We start from the raw sequence: 16,964 nt of genomic DNA, 5'->3' as shown, positions 1-16,964 counted from the left end.
TAACATTGCTGTATAATGTTCAAATAGATCTCCAGCCTTGTATTCATCCTGGTTGTAATTATGCAGCTGGAAAAACGCGGACCTGTTCTTAACCTTAGACAAAGACGCCAGCTCCGAATAGATACGAACATATTTAATAGCACGAATCCTTCAAATGTCAAAATAGGAGGTTTCGTTGTAAATTTTGCTTTGCTTTGAATCTTCCATTTCTGAAAACGCCATCTTCATTATTATTATGCATTGAAAAAATGTTGCAGCAGAACTGTAGTTTTCATCTTCCCGTAATGTAGAACAAAAGTATAAATATTCAACGTTTAGGATTTGTTCAATGTATTAATGGAAGCACTGAAGGTCGTGGATATTAAATAATTTTGGAACTAAACTCGTATTAGCCATGCGATATAACATAACCTTGTAATTCACTCTTTCCCATAAGTGCAAGAGGATGATTTCAAGTTGATTGATAAATCTGAATATTCAGTTCAGAAGCACAACACTTATTTTCCATTCTCATTCAGTAAAAAAAAAGTTTTTATAATTATTTCAGATTTCCAAAACTCCTTTTTGATTTTTATGAGTGTGTCATTGAGGAGGCAGATATACAAGCTTTTGACAATCGGTTGGCCCAAGAAGCTTTCGATGGGGATGAAATTCTCATGGTTATCGTAACACTAAGAGAAATTTGCTGGAATTTCACTGATAGCTGCCCAGCTTTTAGCAAGGCAGTTTCGGAGACAGGACTTTTCAAGTATCTTATAAATGATCTATCAGCCATTAAGGAAGATGGCTTGGACATTTTGGAGGTAAGAACATTTATGTTTCCTATCGCTTTGGCTGATGATTATTGTGATATAGTCTGTCTATCCATCTAACGGAAACGCAGCCTCCTAAACGACTGAATAGAAATTCACCCAAACCGTTTCCACAGGCTGAATTTATCATTGATATCTGGAAGAGAACTTTAGTTTGTTGGGGCTCTCCTCTATGGTCTCTGAGAGTAGGTCAAATGTGAGATATATAAAATTTGAACAAGATAATTATTTATTTATTTATTTATTTATTTATTTATTTATTTATTCATTGGGGGATCATATTGCTGCAAATTATGTACATTATTACATAAACAATTCTGTTAGAAATTGGTACTGAAACATGTACACTTCTTAAAATTGGATATACATTTTTAATTTATGTTATCAAAGAGACACATTTTGAAAACGTTGGGTATAATACAAATTGTATCTAATTTCATTATGACTTCATACAAAACGCATGTCGTTATGGTTCATTTTGCATTGGAGCAGATAACTTGAACCAAACTACAAAAATTTGATGAACGCATTCTTGCAATTTATATTGTAGTCTACATTTGTAAAGCTCTCCATATTTCTTTTAAGATATGAAATAAGACTTTAATCAATCAGAAAACAAGTTTTGTGCAGAAATATCTCCGCTGAAGCTTGCTTGCCGGGTGAATGAGAGATTATATATATATATATATATATATATATATATATATATATATATATATATATTCCATGGTTATCCTCTGCTAGTGGTGACACGTCAGTCACGTAGACTGTCTTTGAATCAGTAGACCTTATCAATTTTTACATAACAGCGAGCTCACTGGCTGGAACACTCCAGTTATAAAAATACAAAAGGCACATTATGACTGGAATTTGTATGGGTTATCTCTACTTTGACGTTGTTTCTAAAGAATCATTTTACCAGAATTCGTTCACATTAAAGTGTTTTTTTTTCTCTAAAGATTCAGTTGGGAAAACATATATGTGCTAAGAAGAATAATTAAACTAAACACCTCATTCTCTTCTGATAAATGGGTCTTTTGAATGGTTTTATTACATAGTTTAATATTGCCAAGTACGTTCTGAAGGACACAGTCAAGTACTTCAGCAAAATTTCTCTTAGCAAAATAAAGCCTTATTAGAACAGACGTTTCGTTTATTAAGTAAGTGATGTATTTTCATTGCCTCAAACAAAACTTCCTTTATTTATTATTTTAAATTTCTTTCAGGCAGTTTTAGGTAAAAGATATACAATATGGAGTTTAAACTTCATTTACAAGTATAATTTTGTGATTGCGTTAGTTTGAATTAAACAAAGAAAATTGTATGACTATTCCAATTTACTCGGCAGAGGAGTTAACCAAACGTGTGGAAAGAAAGACTGCAGCAAAGGAAATTAAATTGACTGTCGATATACACTATTTGCGATCTAATGCCATACATATTGTACGAAAATCAGGTAATTGATATTTGAGAAGTGATTATTCTCATGTTGAAACATGTACAAAATTCTGCTTCGAGTAAGGCATCGTTGAAGCTCAAGTCAGCATTACAATTATTACATCCATTGTCATGTATGTTTAAGTGTGCTGTTTGATGTGAGACGGCAGATTGAGTTTGATATGGCAAAGAGATACAATAAATCCGTCAATCGTATATGTTTTCATGCACTTCATACACAATTAGCAAATTAGTTCTTTCTATCACTTAACGGAACAAAACTTTAAAATAGTGCTTTTTAGTATTTAGTATATGTCCTCTTTTATATGTTTTCAATATAGATAAGTATTAAATTTTGCTTACCTATGGAGCAATTTCTTTATCACCTCCCGTCCTTACCTTCGAACTTGTTTCATTTCTAAGTTTTTTTATCAGTGCATGATTATGTGGGTTAGTGCCCCTGATGCAGGAACAAAACGTAAGGCTCGTACATATATTTCTTGATGTCACTATGCACCCCACATACGACGTTTTGGGTGTATACAGGGCTTTGCTTGTCCATCTCTTTTTAAAATATATTCAAGAAACTTGAAACGTATGCTTTTTATTTTGACTGGACATTTTTTTCATGTACAAAATGTCTGCTCACCAGTTTAAGAGTTATCCCCATTTCATTACAAAGCGTGTCTTACCATCCGTTGGTCACACTCTTGCCTCGTTCATAACATCTGAATTATTTTGTATTTCATCCTAAACCTCGGTATTCATCTGCATAAGGAAAATCGTTTGTGCCATAATAAGATTCGGCTTTGTTAAAATAGTACGTTTTGAATTATTTCCCCATATTTGACGATCGTATTTTTACCTCATGTCTGGATACTTATTCATAGATTTTCACGAAACCTGTCATGCTAATCTGTCATGATTAGACAATTTGTCTTGTAAATGAATAACCTCTGTCTAATTATCTGCTCCGGAGTCGTTCAACTTTTTAAAGTCTGTCCGTTTGTCGACAAAAAATTCGTGACAAAACATATCTTCAAAAACATTTAAGCTATCTTCAATTTACCAGGCATCCATTTGGAACATGATACGAATAAATGTCTCATATGAGACATAGCTTTTCAGATTAGTACTTTTGGAGTTATTTCCCATGTTTGGATATTGTCCTTGCACTTCATATCTCCTAACCCGATATAGGTATCTTTATGAATAATTGTAAGCGCTTGTGTGGTGACTAAATAATTTTGCTTGTAAGAGGATAAACTTTGTTGAATAGAGTTTTCATATTTATCCACAATTAAAGTATCTTACTCTCAAGCCGCACCTTCGAGTGTTCATATCATCCAAACGGTTAGATATATCTTCATGAAACTTGTATGCATCATGACAAGGGTTTATGCTCACATATAAGGATGGGAGTCGTTCTTTCGCTCTTTCTTTTAGATTAATTTATGATCTTTAAGCACTGACAGATCTAGTTCTTTCTACATATGTATATATCTCCAAGGACAATATCCACAAGCAGTTGTCCCACCATAACATGCGTTTGCCTAGAAGTAGATATCCATTATCAAATATAGTGTATATCAAAGTAATTTCTAAATCATGCCTCAAGACAATGACAAATGTTTCAATTCGCAGGAAGATGAACGTCGCTTTGCATTCAACTCTGCCGTGGCGATTTTGCATAATTGTGCTCACAATCCAGACACAGAAAGAAGTATCTACCGCTATGTTAATGCTGTTGACAGTCTTCTACCATTTTTAGAGTCCAAGCAACCCCGTGAGTAATAGTATTCCAACTAAGTCCGAAAATCCCAACATGGAACTTTATTAGTACGAAGATTGGTAGGTAGACACATTTAAAAATAAATCAAGGTTAGAAACAATGCGAAGTGAATTTATGACTTTTTAAATAGATATGTCCGTGTCCTCTTTCAGTGACTTAAAACGATCTTTTCTAATTAAATATTTATCGTACACGTGAGTAACTTTGAACACAACAATATATCTACATTTTGTGTTGTTACCTTTTTGTGTTTGTTTTTTTTACAAAAACTTTTAAACGCTTAGTAATAACAGACAATTGTATTCTTCATATTTGGTAAATAGAAGTAAAAAGGACCAGACCGTGTGTATGAAAGAGGTTGAAGACAATCATCTTGTGTGTTTTATTCCAACTTTTTGCAAACCTTAAATCGAGATTCTTACAGAAACTAATATTTGCTACCGACCAATCATCCAGGAATCCAGGTTAAAAGTCTTAAACTGTAAAATATTTCAGTATATGAATGCATTTTTCAGAGATCCAGATGGTAACTCTTTTGGCCCTGGCTGACATGATTGATGACAACGAGTGTGACAAGATCCAAGGGAGTGAGAATGTATTTCAGTTTCTGATAGATATGATAAAAGAAGCACACGAGGCGCCAGATGGTCGGAAAGAAGGTTTTCATGCGAGCGAGCTGATTAACGGCCTATCTGGGCTTGCCAAAGTTGAGAAGAACAAAACACTCATAATGGACACCAAACCACTGGGCATTTTTCGTCAGATTCTGGAGGATGGCCACGAGAAGGAGATAGCATCTGTGTGTCGTGTAGTTAGAGAGCTAGCATTCAGTCAGAACAATGTTGTAATTATTAAGGTATGTATTTCCATTTAAAAGTGGCGTGAACTCATTGTTTCCGATGTAATGTCAATACTTGTGGATTTCTTTGTTTCCATATTCCAAAAATTTAGAAATACAACAAACCACGGTCCTTTCTTTGGCATAATCGAACAAGGTCCGGCACCAATGACAATTTTTATAAAACTACAAAGGTAATAAATATAAATTATTGCACATACTTTATGTTCCATACTTTGCAGTATGAAAAGTAGATAAGTTTTCGTTTTATTATTTTAATTGCAATTTGAATTTATGACCAGATATAATCTTGATGTAAATTTAATTACTATTCTGTGCAGAGTGATCGTTGTGCCTTGTATTCGCTGACTGACCATTCTTCTAACTATGTCTTTAGCAGCATAGCTTTAATAAGGATTCTAATCTTTCGGCACAACTAAGCATTCACTTTAATATTAATAAGATATTAACTGAAGTATATTTTTAGTGCTCCATAACTTCATTTGTAGGAGTTATAGTCGCCGGTTGACCTTCGCTTGACTTGTTGTATGCAGCATTACGTAACCATCAACTTGTAACCTTCAACACACTTTCGGCATGCATATATACAGTAACTAGACTTTGAATGAGTTTGATTTCCAACTTTTTTTAATTTTTTAAAATTGAACCGTTATTGTCATTAATTACTGCAATATTTCTTTACTAAGGAATATTAGATTTCAGTCCGAACGAACATGCATCTTAATGTGTTCGTAATATTTTGAGCAACTTATTCTCTAGCATTATAAGTCATAATTTATAGGATGACCATCTCCTATCATTGGCATAAGCTTCTCTGCTTAATGATCTCCCGGGAACATTAGGGTGAGTTGGAGCATGTGAAATAGACCTGCTAATAACAATAGTTAATAGTGTTCAATCGTTGATTTGTTTTCTAACAGAAAGAAGATGTGCTGTGCAGGAAATTGCTTGAGCTTCGAGCACACCGAAATAAAGAAATCAGTCTTAGTGCTCAGGGGGCAATTTTCCAGCTGAAACTAGATGTGAGCACAGCAACAAGTAAGTCCTTTTATCACTTTATGTTATTCATTTTCTTAATGTGGCCACCCTGAGATGCACTGAACACACACACACACACACACACACACACACACACACACACACACACACACAAGTGTTTCAAATGTCTGAATAGCCAGAAGAATATATATAAGTGTATAGTTATTGTTTTGGTTTCCATCAAATTGCTTTTTAACACGAATGCACATGATTATACGAAATTAATGGAGACCACAAGTCAATTCACCGCTTTTGTACAGATGATTTGGATTGGCCATAAAAAGAGGACTAGATTGACAAGTCAAATAACTGTCTAACAGAATTTGACTACGTTTTACACATAGCAGCCTGGTAGACCTGTCCGATTTTACAAATCATGGCAAACCTGAACCAAATGTGGCAACATCCTTTCTGGACTGTCATGTTAGAGGAATTCTCTTGCCTTCCAGAACGTGGCTCATTGATGTGAGAAGAAGTGAACGCAAGTAAAAGTCAACATTTAGAATTTAGATAAACATATTTTCGAATCGAAATAAGAGTTACGACACACAAACATACAGAAAAGAATAACAGACAAGATACATTGATGTACAAGATGGATATGGATAATAGATATTTTCGGTAATATAATAATTCATTCAATAAATGTGAATATCTTGTAGCTGGTTATAATAAACAAATCAATTCAAAGTAGGTACCCCTCGTGATCTCCCACCTATTCCCGATGAAGAAACACAGGGAGTTGCGTTTGGAAATGATGTATCCAAAGGTGTTGCACCAAAACAACGTAGACCTCTTCCAAAACGTTTATCACGGGGTGAACTTCCATGGCATGTTCCACATATCATGATTAGCTACAACTGGGACAACCAGAAAGAGATTCTGAAAGTAAGTATATCTTTAATCTGTCTGTAACTGCAAATGATATATGCAATTTAAATATGTAATTGTTATTAGAAGTCCCGTGTTTTTGTGTTGTTTGCGTTTTTTGTCTCAGCAACCAGCAGAAATCCTGTGTTTCTGTATTGTTTGCGTTTCTTGTCTAAACAGCCAAGCATAAATCCTGTGTTTTTCTGTTGTTGGCGTTTTTGTTTCTTAGCAGCCATAGCTTAGTTGATACATATACATCACTTTTCCGTCTGTTTGCATCACTGATGATGTCACAGCGATTTATGTTTCACGTTCCAGTGATTACTTGACGTTTTCGATTTTAGCTCAGACTGCATGACACTGTTATATAAACATCAGATGTCACGTCGGTCACTAAAGTTCGGATAAAGTGACTCCTCCCGCCGATCCTAAAAAAAGACGGACATTGTGTTCGGAAAATAAGGAAAAATGAGCAAGATGTCAAATTTTACACTGGCAATACATAAACATCATTCATTGGAGTTTAATCAGCTCTGCAAAGTAAATAATATCGAGATACGGTTTCATTTCAGCAAGTATTTTTATACTAAGAATAGTCACAAAATTTGTCAATGCATTAGCTTATTTTAATGAACTACAAGATAAGCACAATGGAAACTGCGCAACCCCCAACCCCCACCTTACCCTAAAATTATAGAATAATTTTTGTGTTATGATTATTTAATTTCTTGATTTAATTCTTTCTCCATGATTATATGTTATGTATGATTGTATTTTGGACTTGAACTTGTCCAAAATCACGTTCATGTTGTACATGACTAGTAACTTTTAATTTGGTAAACAACTAATACATAGTAAATTTTTCATTGTGAGTGTTGGAAAAATATTAAGATTGTTATCTTTGAGATAATGATTTTGTTAGTTCCCATGGATGACCCAGTTCTACCACATCCATTAAAATAATTTTATTAACAGATTTTATCTGTTTACAACTTATAATTTTCGAGAAATGAACTTTGGGCCTACATCCTGTCTCTTTTCGCGTCTTAGTTTTAAAGATAATCTTGTTTACTAGAAAAATGATCAATTCTTGTGATAACATCCGAAATAAATCATTTGTATTGTTGTGTTCAGGTTTTTCTTTGGTTCGTATTATTTATTCAAATTATTGTTCACTGGAAATATAAAGTGCTTACCTGTAATATTCCTGGACAGAAACATTAACTTGGAATTAGAGTGAATTCAAACAAGGACATGTCTTAGATTATATTTTTGTGATTCACCAAAAGACTATTGGCACATCTTCACGTCACATGCTATTAAATGTGCTTTAAAACATTCAGTCTTGGACTGTATTTCAAACACCACTGGAATTTTTTTTATAATTATAACTGTATTTGTTAGTACTGGTGATATAACCTTTTGGACTATATGTAATTGTATTCGCAGTAGTGTAAGTTCTTTTTAAAATTTCAGTTTTTATTCTTGAGAAATAAATTGTTAGCTGAATGTTACAAAGCTTGCTGGTTTTCACTCTTGTCTATTACTGATTTTAAGTTTAGAGAGGGTCAGGTGTTAAATTCTCTATGTAAATCATTTATTGTGATTTAAAAACTGGATTGTTCATAGGTAATTAAGTTTTTTGCTTTTAGAACGAATCATTTTGCTTCTATTGAAGATTTATTGCCAATTGGTTCTTTTAATTCGTTATTTGAAGCAACAACGAAATACAAAAAAATGCTACCTGGCAAAATAGTTAATTCACAGTTACTAAATTCGAGTTGATTAACATTTTCAAATAATGTGTAACCTTACTTTATATATGCAATTAGGAAATCAAGGCACATATATGTGAATGCATTTTGTCATGAGCCTGAGTCACTGTTGGGGATGGTTGGGGTGTCGTTGAGTACCAAAGATGTTGCTAGGAATTTGGAGTGGGAAACGCGGTGATATACCATGGCGAGAAATTGCAGTTGCTTTAGTTTGTTTGTTTGCATGAAGTTTGTTTATTTGTTGTTTGTGTCCTTGTTTTTGTTTTTTGTTTTGTCTTCTTCTACCGACCATAATTAATACAAAATGCAATTAATTTTGGATGCATATATGTCAATTTCAGATCAGAGATCGTCTTGTTGATCGTGAGTACAATGTGTGGTTGGACTTGGAACACATGCACACCTACATGCTGGATGCCATGGCGCAAGCTGTGGAGAAGGCATTCGTTGTCCTTGTATGCTTCTCAGAAAAATATAAGCTCAGTCAGAACTGCAGAGCAGGTGAGTCATATCAGGATCTACCATCAATAGGATGGAGAAGTGGGTTGGGAAATTTCAAATATAGCTGTATAGGTTTAAATAATTATATATAAGTGCATTCTATATTTATATGATATACGTGGGGATAGCTATTATATAATCTTGGATTCAACTATTGGATGTATGTTTGAATAAGCATCATTATATATGTTGCAATTGGGACCGGAAGGGGCTCTAAGGGCCTTTTTTCTAAAGCGTGGGATTGGCTAGTCAGAGTTATGAAATAGTCTCCATCGGTATTTAAGTTTAAGCCTTCCAACATCAGCAGATGCGTAATCGACATATCTTGGGCCGGCTTTGCTTTATGAAAGCCTGACGTGGCTGTGGGACAGTACATTACACTCCTTGTCGGGGATTTCAGTCCATTTCAGGTCAGTCCCACCCCATTCACTTCCCCAAATCTTACAACCATTTACAATGTGGTTCATGGGAGTAATTGAGGTAAATACATATTTTGAGAGATGATTAACATTTATTCCACAAATTGCAACATCTTGATCTTGGGTTCAAACTGTCCAACTCCACCTGTTACTACTGTACTTATTACTATTGCCTAAAATGTGAATGCCGAGACACAGCACTAACCGTGATGCCAACAATGAAAAATCTGAAAGCCTCTTAAGATCACATATATTCCATATCCTTGGCCATATTAACTCCAACTACAAAAACTATATAAAATGTTTAATGTTTGTACTGAGATATACTGGGAGTTTCTGTTGTAAGTAAACTTATAACGCAGTTCCACGGAACACTTTTTACTGTATCTTCCTCCCGTGAACTCCATTGCGCATATTGCGTAAAACAGCAACTACAACTATGGGAATAATATTGCCATGCATCTCTATGGAACTTTATTGTATTGTGACGGAAATTTCTTTGTATCTGGAGGGAAACAAAGCCTAAAGCAGATAGCTGTTCATAACGGCTTCTCCCATGTGCTTGAGAAATTAAATTCAGCTGGTCCGAAATTCATTATCTTTAGCATTTATTAAAATAGTTCATTTAATTAATGTTAAAATATGAAATAAGTAACACCAATCTATCGGCTAGTTTGTTGTTGTTGTTGGTTTCTCGTTCTTTTCCAACTTACCTTTGAAGGTCAGGAAAGGAAAATGACCAAGCTGAACCACAGTCTTTTCAGAGATGCACGTATGAAATAAGGACAGGCTGAATACCATTTAGCCCAGATTACAGCCATCAATCATACGCTAAAATAAGATAATTCAAAGTAATTTTAACAATAGCTAAGATATACTATGTCTATTTTAAATTACCTTGATAAACAATAAGGATGACCTAGAAATTTCTTTTCTTTAAATAACCCTAAGCCCAGCGAGTGTGTTGTCAAATAGCGTGACGTCACATCTGGTAAGTCATGACGCTAAAGGACATACAAAAACGTCACGTGATACAATATATTCGTGGGTAAATCAGTTATATAAAAAATAAAACATGGCCTCTTTCCTAGAACTTGTATTCAGTTTAATGTTGGAAAAGCAATTAAAAACACAATTTAAAATTGACTAAATATACAAACAGTGGCTTCAATGAGAGTCGGAGACTGGTTGTTGTGCGATAAGTCAGAAAAATTTTCCATAAATATAACTGGTAAACAGGTAAGATTTGACCGTGGTTTTATTATAATCATTTGTTGCTTGATCATTCTGGTGAAAATTTTCAGGAAGTTTTCAGCACTGCAGTGATAAAACAGAGGTGTTAATATATATATATATATATATATATATATATATATATATATATATATATATATATATATATATATATATATATATATTATAGTGTTTGTACGGTTGTACACTTTAGTCTCATACTAAATACATGGGGTACGTAAGGTTGCCTTATTGTTCTGCCGTCGAGTCCACGGTATTAAACAACACAAATACTATAATATATATATATATATATATATATATATATATATATATATATATATATATATATATATATATATATATATATATATATATATATATATATATAAATCATCCGTAGCATGCTCCACATTAAAGTTTTATGTTCAATATTAATTTCGATTTGATTTTTAAATCTAATATATGAGAACATTCTTTTACATTACTTAAATTATCAAGTATCCTCGAACCTGGGTGGTTGGGTGAGGTGCTCTTTGATGATGTTACCGTAAATCACATCTATTTCGTGTTCATCAAATGGTGAAAGACCTTCATAAAGAGTATCTCATTGCATCTATGCAAATTAACTAAAAACAAGTTTCATCAAAAGTAATTGATTAGGGGGTGGGTGTTTTCGTGATTGTAATGAATTTCGTTTGCTTGAAATTGATCTCTCAATTGCTGGAGTATATCCATGCTACTTTTGGCTTTTCTTCCCGACAACTTCTATACCGAGATTTCTTTTTACAGAAGCCGAGTATGCATTCTATAAACAAAAGGAGATTATCCCATTGAAGATGCAGGCCGGATACAATCCAGACGGCTGGCTGGGAATTCTTCTGGGTCCAAAACTGTACTACGAATTCTCAGAAACATTCGATTTTGAAGAAAAAGTAAAGGACGTGTTGAACGCCATCGATAAACTCCCAAACAATGTAAGTTGTTCTTGTACGTTTGGATGTAAAGTTACGGGATAGGTTTGGTAGGATGTGGCTGGAATAGAATTATCTGAAGAAATTAATGCTTTCGTGGTCAAAGATCATAGTCGCAGTAGCAATGATTTTAATTGGGAATTAATGCAGAGTTTCAAACATTATAGCTAGAAGACCTGCTGAACAAGAGACTATAACATGACTGTAATATATTAGTAGTGAAGGGGGATATTATAGCGTCAATGGGACTTATCATTAAAAATACCCTTGGGAACATATAGCGTCAAGGGAAATTTAACATGTAGAAAAATCGTGGGAACATATAGCGTCAAGGGAAATTAACATGGAGAAAAATCGTGGGAACATATAGCGTCAAGGGGATTTGAACATGGGAATAGGGGACTGTATAGCGTCAAAGGAATTTAAACAGGGTGGGACTGTATAGCGTCAAGGGAAATGGAACATGGGATTTTTTTTTTAAAATTTTTTTTAAAAAGGGGTAGGCAATGGAAAGGCTATCTCTTTTCGAGAAATATGGGGCCCTGAAAAGGGCCTTTGGGTTTTTCTTCTTCTTCTTTTAACTTCTTAACTTCTTCCACCATCCTCTTATTTTGTCCATCATTCCTTTCTTCTTTTTCTTTTCTGTTTCCGGCAGCCAGTCCGGGTGGCCCATGGCCCGGAACTTCTCTTGGATTTTCATCCAGTTTGTGTTCAGTTTTTCAAATTCATCCCTTTTTTTTCTATTTTCTTCTTCTTTTCTTTCTTTATACCATCTCTCTTTAATCTTCTTGACTTCTACCTCCATCACTTTTCTCATCAGCTCCTCTCCTTTCCTCAGTCTTTCCTGGCCTCTCTCCACATAAGAGCACTCTGTCCCATGTGACATTTTTTCAAGAAAGCACCTGACTTTGCTTGCATTGTCAAGTGCTTCCTTTAGGCTTCCCACTCTGACATAGGTGGGATTTATCATACCTCTCAATCTTTTTTCCTCCTCTTCAATCATTCCTGCTATCACTTCTTTTGCTATGTTTAGACATTTAGCGTAGTCCAGGTACTCTGCTATCTTCCATTCTTTTTCCAGTCTCTCCACTACATAGATACCATCTATTATCCAGTTGTATATATGTACCAAATTGTTGAACAAGTCACTTGCAACCACCATCTTCGTTTTTATTATTCCGTAGAATGGTTCGAACGACGAACGTGGTGGGTTATTATAGTGAAAGCGCGGACGTGATGGAAAACATCCCCTAAAAACATAAAATTAACCTTACCTAGATCATGACCCATCAACGCGCGTACGTGAAAGAAAACATCCCCACTTTTCTCATTTCATATAATCAAACCCAAACTATACTCTCCACATGCGCTAAGAAACAATAAAAAAACCTATAATCTACTATTCACACAAACATACCAGAGCTCTTACAAACACAAACACACACAAACACATACACTTCCACTATTAATAAAGAGTTAGTGTTTATATTCACACTACTCTACCTACACACAATGGCAATTCGATCGTTATTTCTTTTCTGGAGTATTGGGGTAGCCCTGAAAAGGGCTGTTGGTTTTTTTTTTGAACTCCTGATGCACCTATCTAATGGTTGCACCGTCCTGGCCTGGCGCCACACACGCATCTTCTTCCCCAGTCTTCTTTCACCTTTCTTCTGGGGAGCGCAGAGGGAGGATGATTCGCTTCAACACCCCAATCCTCTGTCTCGGGAATATTGAACGACATCCTCTCTTCTTTTTTCTTTTCCTCTTCTTCCCTCTCTCTTCTCTCCTCCTCTTCCTTCTTTACTCTTGCTTCTTCTACTATAGCCTCCGCTGATAGTTCGTTTACTATGCGCCTGGCATATTCCAGGTGCATCTGGAGTTCTAACAGTTTCACTATTCTGCTAGTCATTCTTCTGGCTGTGTTGATCAATCAACAAGGGTAGCTAGACTGCCCAGCGAGTTTCAATTTATAGTGAAAGCGCGGACGTGATGGAAAACATCCCCTAATAACATAAAATTGATCTTACCTAGATCATGACCAAAAAACAACAACGCGCGGACCTAAAAGAAACACTCACTCACTTTTTTATGCTACCCATCACTATTGTAAAATTTTTTATAAATCACTTCAATAGACTATCACATAAGCAAAGCAATCCAATCTAACCCCAAATATACACCTCAAACACCAAAAAGACATCATTTTAATCTACTATCCACACCAACCTACTTTATCACTTACAAACACTAACACACAATCACATACCCTCACATTTTTTATAAAAGAGTTAGTGTTTATTTTCTCACTACTCTACCTACACACATAGGCAAATGGATCGTTATTTCTTTTCTAGAGTATTGGGTAGCCCTGAAAAGGGCTGTTTTTTTTGTTTGCTATGGCATTCTTTTTTTAGTTTCTAAGAATGCGATGTCCTCTGAGGATAGACTTTCTGGCGATAGGTCTGCTTCTTCGGAAAGAGAAGAAGAACTCTTTAGTGTCGATACGGCAATCGACAAAGCCTCTGTCAGCTTCAGGTTGTTGCTACTGTTGCTGCTGTTGCTGTTGTTGCTGCTGTTGCTGCTGTCTCTGAAGTCTGTACTTCTCTGTCCATTCTTCTTTTTCCCTGTTCATTTCTTCTCTGAAAAGCTCTTCTATCAGGTCTTCAGTGATTTTTAACATTCTCACATTCTCTATTTCTTCTGGCTTCGGTATCAGACTGTGTCTGACCCTATGCAAATTCACGTAGGCTTCGTTGAGCTTAGCTAGTTTGGAACACATCTTCTTAGGAGGATGAGTCAACAATGGATGGTTAAACTGGGAACAACCCCGGTTCTTAAAGTCAAAGCGCGGACGTGAAGGAAAACATCCCCACACGGTTTTCGAGTCGCAACGTTCAGTGAGTGTCATGAGAGGGATAGTAAGAAATGAAAGAGCATCAATCCAACATTCTTATAGCTAAACAAAAGACAAAGGCATTTTTTTCCAAACACAACATTTTTTATTCAAAAATCACTTAACACTAAACAACAACTCTAACATTTTTTAACAATAATCCAACACTATAACATCAAACAATTTTTTTCAAATCACAAACATTTTTTTCTCAATGGACAATCTACTTTGAACAGGGCTGACAACGTTGTGAATGAAATTGTGATTTCCACTGTTGGAAATCATTAGGCCATTGATGGACACTACGTTTCCTAGCTTGAGACAAAAGATAAGCATAATGATCACAAAACCATCGATCTACTTTCACATCGTTTCTAGCAGAAGAACGAGGATCGAAGTGAGTCACTAAATGTTCTAAGGAATAGCCCAGGCTGCGATGATGCAGAAAATACACACAGTACTGTCCACACACCAAGGAATCTGTGCCTTCTAATTTCACGTTATTGAATCGGGTGGTTTGAGCATTTCTTCTCATAAAGTCGATGATATCGTCTTCCAAAGGGGGCAATCCGTACGAATCGAAATATTCCACACATCCTTCTTGAGGAAAGTAGACGGCTACCCAGTGGGTTCCTGGGAGATGACTGTCGTCCGTGTTGATCACGTAAGCTTGATGGTCTTTAGGTTTGCGATGAGGGAGTTCATCTTTAGCACAGACGACAGGATTCCAAGAAGCTGTATACGAACTGTGGTTCAAAAGGTAATAAAGTTCCCAGGTATCCATGTTTTGTGTGTGCTTTTTTCTTCTTCACAGGTAATAATAAGTCGTCAATTCGATCCTGACTTTTTGCTTGAAAATGTCTGACGAATAAACGGTTATTCGTTCTGTTTCCTCACTCTGATTCAGAAGAGCTTCGATACGATGGATCTCTTGAGTGGTTAATGGTGGACAAGAATGTTCACGCAAGTCTTTATACCACTGGTGCAACACGTCTTTGTTCGAGATGAGACTCCAAGCTTCGTCCAGATACTCGTCCAATTTTTCTTCTTGACTTAACATTAGGCATTTATCGTGTTGAATTTGACTGGGATGATCGTTTTGACATCCATAGCAATTTTTCTTGATCAATTCCGTTATTTTGTCGACCAAGTGTTTGGCAAAACAGGAGACTAAATGGGCTTCTTGTTCTGGCCATCTCGACTTCATCATGATCACTTCTTCTTCTTTTTCCACGGTCTCCTCACATTCCATCTTTAAAGTTTCTTCACTAGGTAAAGAGGGATAACAGTCTTCCGTGGTTTCTAATAGTCTAGAATGACTTCTCTCAAACTGTTGATTTCTATGGTATTATCGAATTCTGCATACAGGATGACGTTCACTGTGTTATCTGCGGGTAGTGGACTCGCAAACTGAATTTCCACACGAATCTGGCCAGATTTTATAGGGTGGAAATGTCCCTCGTCGCTGCCTTGGTCTGGAGTGAAATCGAAAGCCCACAAAGTGTAGCCTCCGTCATAATCGTCGTACGTAATGCCATGACTGGTGTTGGTTCCTAACTGTCCGGTGGCTTCGTACAGGGACAAGTACGATCTCAAGTAATTCTTCTGGGCAAAGTTAGGCTCGAAAGGTCGGGTACACAAGGTCTTGCCATCGCGACTGACCTCGATCTTGGACACATTGTAATGCTTAAACTCAAAAGGATTTTCGTTCCGTTGAAGGCTGTATTCTTGACGATACCAACAATCACACGCTTGGGTAACTGTCCTTGGAACAGATGATCTTCGATCATGGATCGCTGTCCAGCAGGAATGGTGAAGGTTTTCACTTCTACGCGTCGGATCGGGTACTTGGCGGTCGTTCTGCTCAACGTCTGACTGATGTCGTTTCCCACTTTAGGCAACACTTCCACACGACGCACGTAAAGTCTGGCTTCTTGAATGACGGTTTTGTAAGTGGCATCAGCAACACCAGACATCAAATGGAAAGCGGCACTGCTGCGATTCAGTCTCAGGCGGACATCCACCCCGTTCAGCAAATATTTCTCTTGTAACCACATGTCCAAATGCAAACGATCCATCAGTTCTAAACTTCGCCCTTCCTTAATTTTAGTTCTACGTGTGTTAAACCCCACATTGTGAAAATTGGTCTCTTCTGTCAGGGCTGTGTCGCCAAACGTGTTTGCACCGGCCGTGTCAGGTTTCCATACCACGCAAGCATCCAGATGAGTATTCTTGGCTTCTTTTCCGTACGTCAAGAGATTTTCCAGGTAGGCGCGATACGGGTAAGTATCCATGCTGCTGCTGACCAGTTTGTTATTCAAGTACAAGTCCACTTCACTGAACAAGGAATGCATGAAA

General features: G+C 36.1%; 1 protein-coding gene across 3 annotated transcripts in view; it reads left to right on the top strand.

Moving 5' to 3' along the window:
* Window positions 1-16,964, top strand: part of LOC149782687 (uncharacterized) — a 69,947-nt gene that overhangs the window by 25,487 nt on the left and 27,496 nt on the right. For 2 of the 3 annotated variants that reach the window (XM_089934178.1, XM_089934177.1), the window contains exons 3-9: window positions 548-803; window positions 3,894-4,035; window positions 4,557-4,897; window positions 5,821-5,938; window positions 6,630-6,826; window positions 8,925-9,084; window positions 11,529-11,713. In XM_089934178.1, the coding sequence (XP_089790304.1) occupies window positions 548-803; window positions 3,894-4,035; window positions 4,557-4,897; window positions 5,821-5,938; window positions 6,630-6,826; window positions 8,925-9,084; window positions 11,529-11,713 (1,399 nt within the window). The remainder of the gene's footprint in view (window positions 1-547; window positions 804-3,893; window positions 4,036-4,556; window positions 4,898-5,820; window positions 5,939-6,629; window positions 6,827-8,924; window positions 9,085-11,528; window positions 11,714-16,964) is intronic. The other variant, XM_089934179.1, reaches the window with a different exon arrangement.

Source organism: Sinohyriopsis cumingii, chromosome 15 (assembly GCF_028554795.1).
Source record: "Sinohyriopsis cumingii isolate HCF-2022 chromosome 15, ASM2855479v2, whole genome shotgun sequence".
Taxonomy (NCBI): domain Eukaryota; kingdom Metazoa; phylum Mollusca; class Bivalvia; order Unionida; family Unionidae; genus Sinohyriopsis; species Sinohyriopsis cumingii.
The sequence above is the reverse complement of the archived record's forward strand: the minus strand, read 5'-3'. Positions and strand labels throughout refer to the sequence as shown.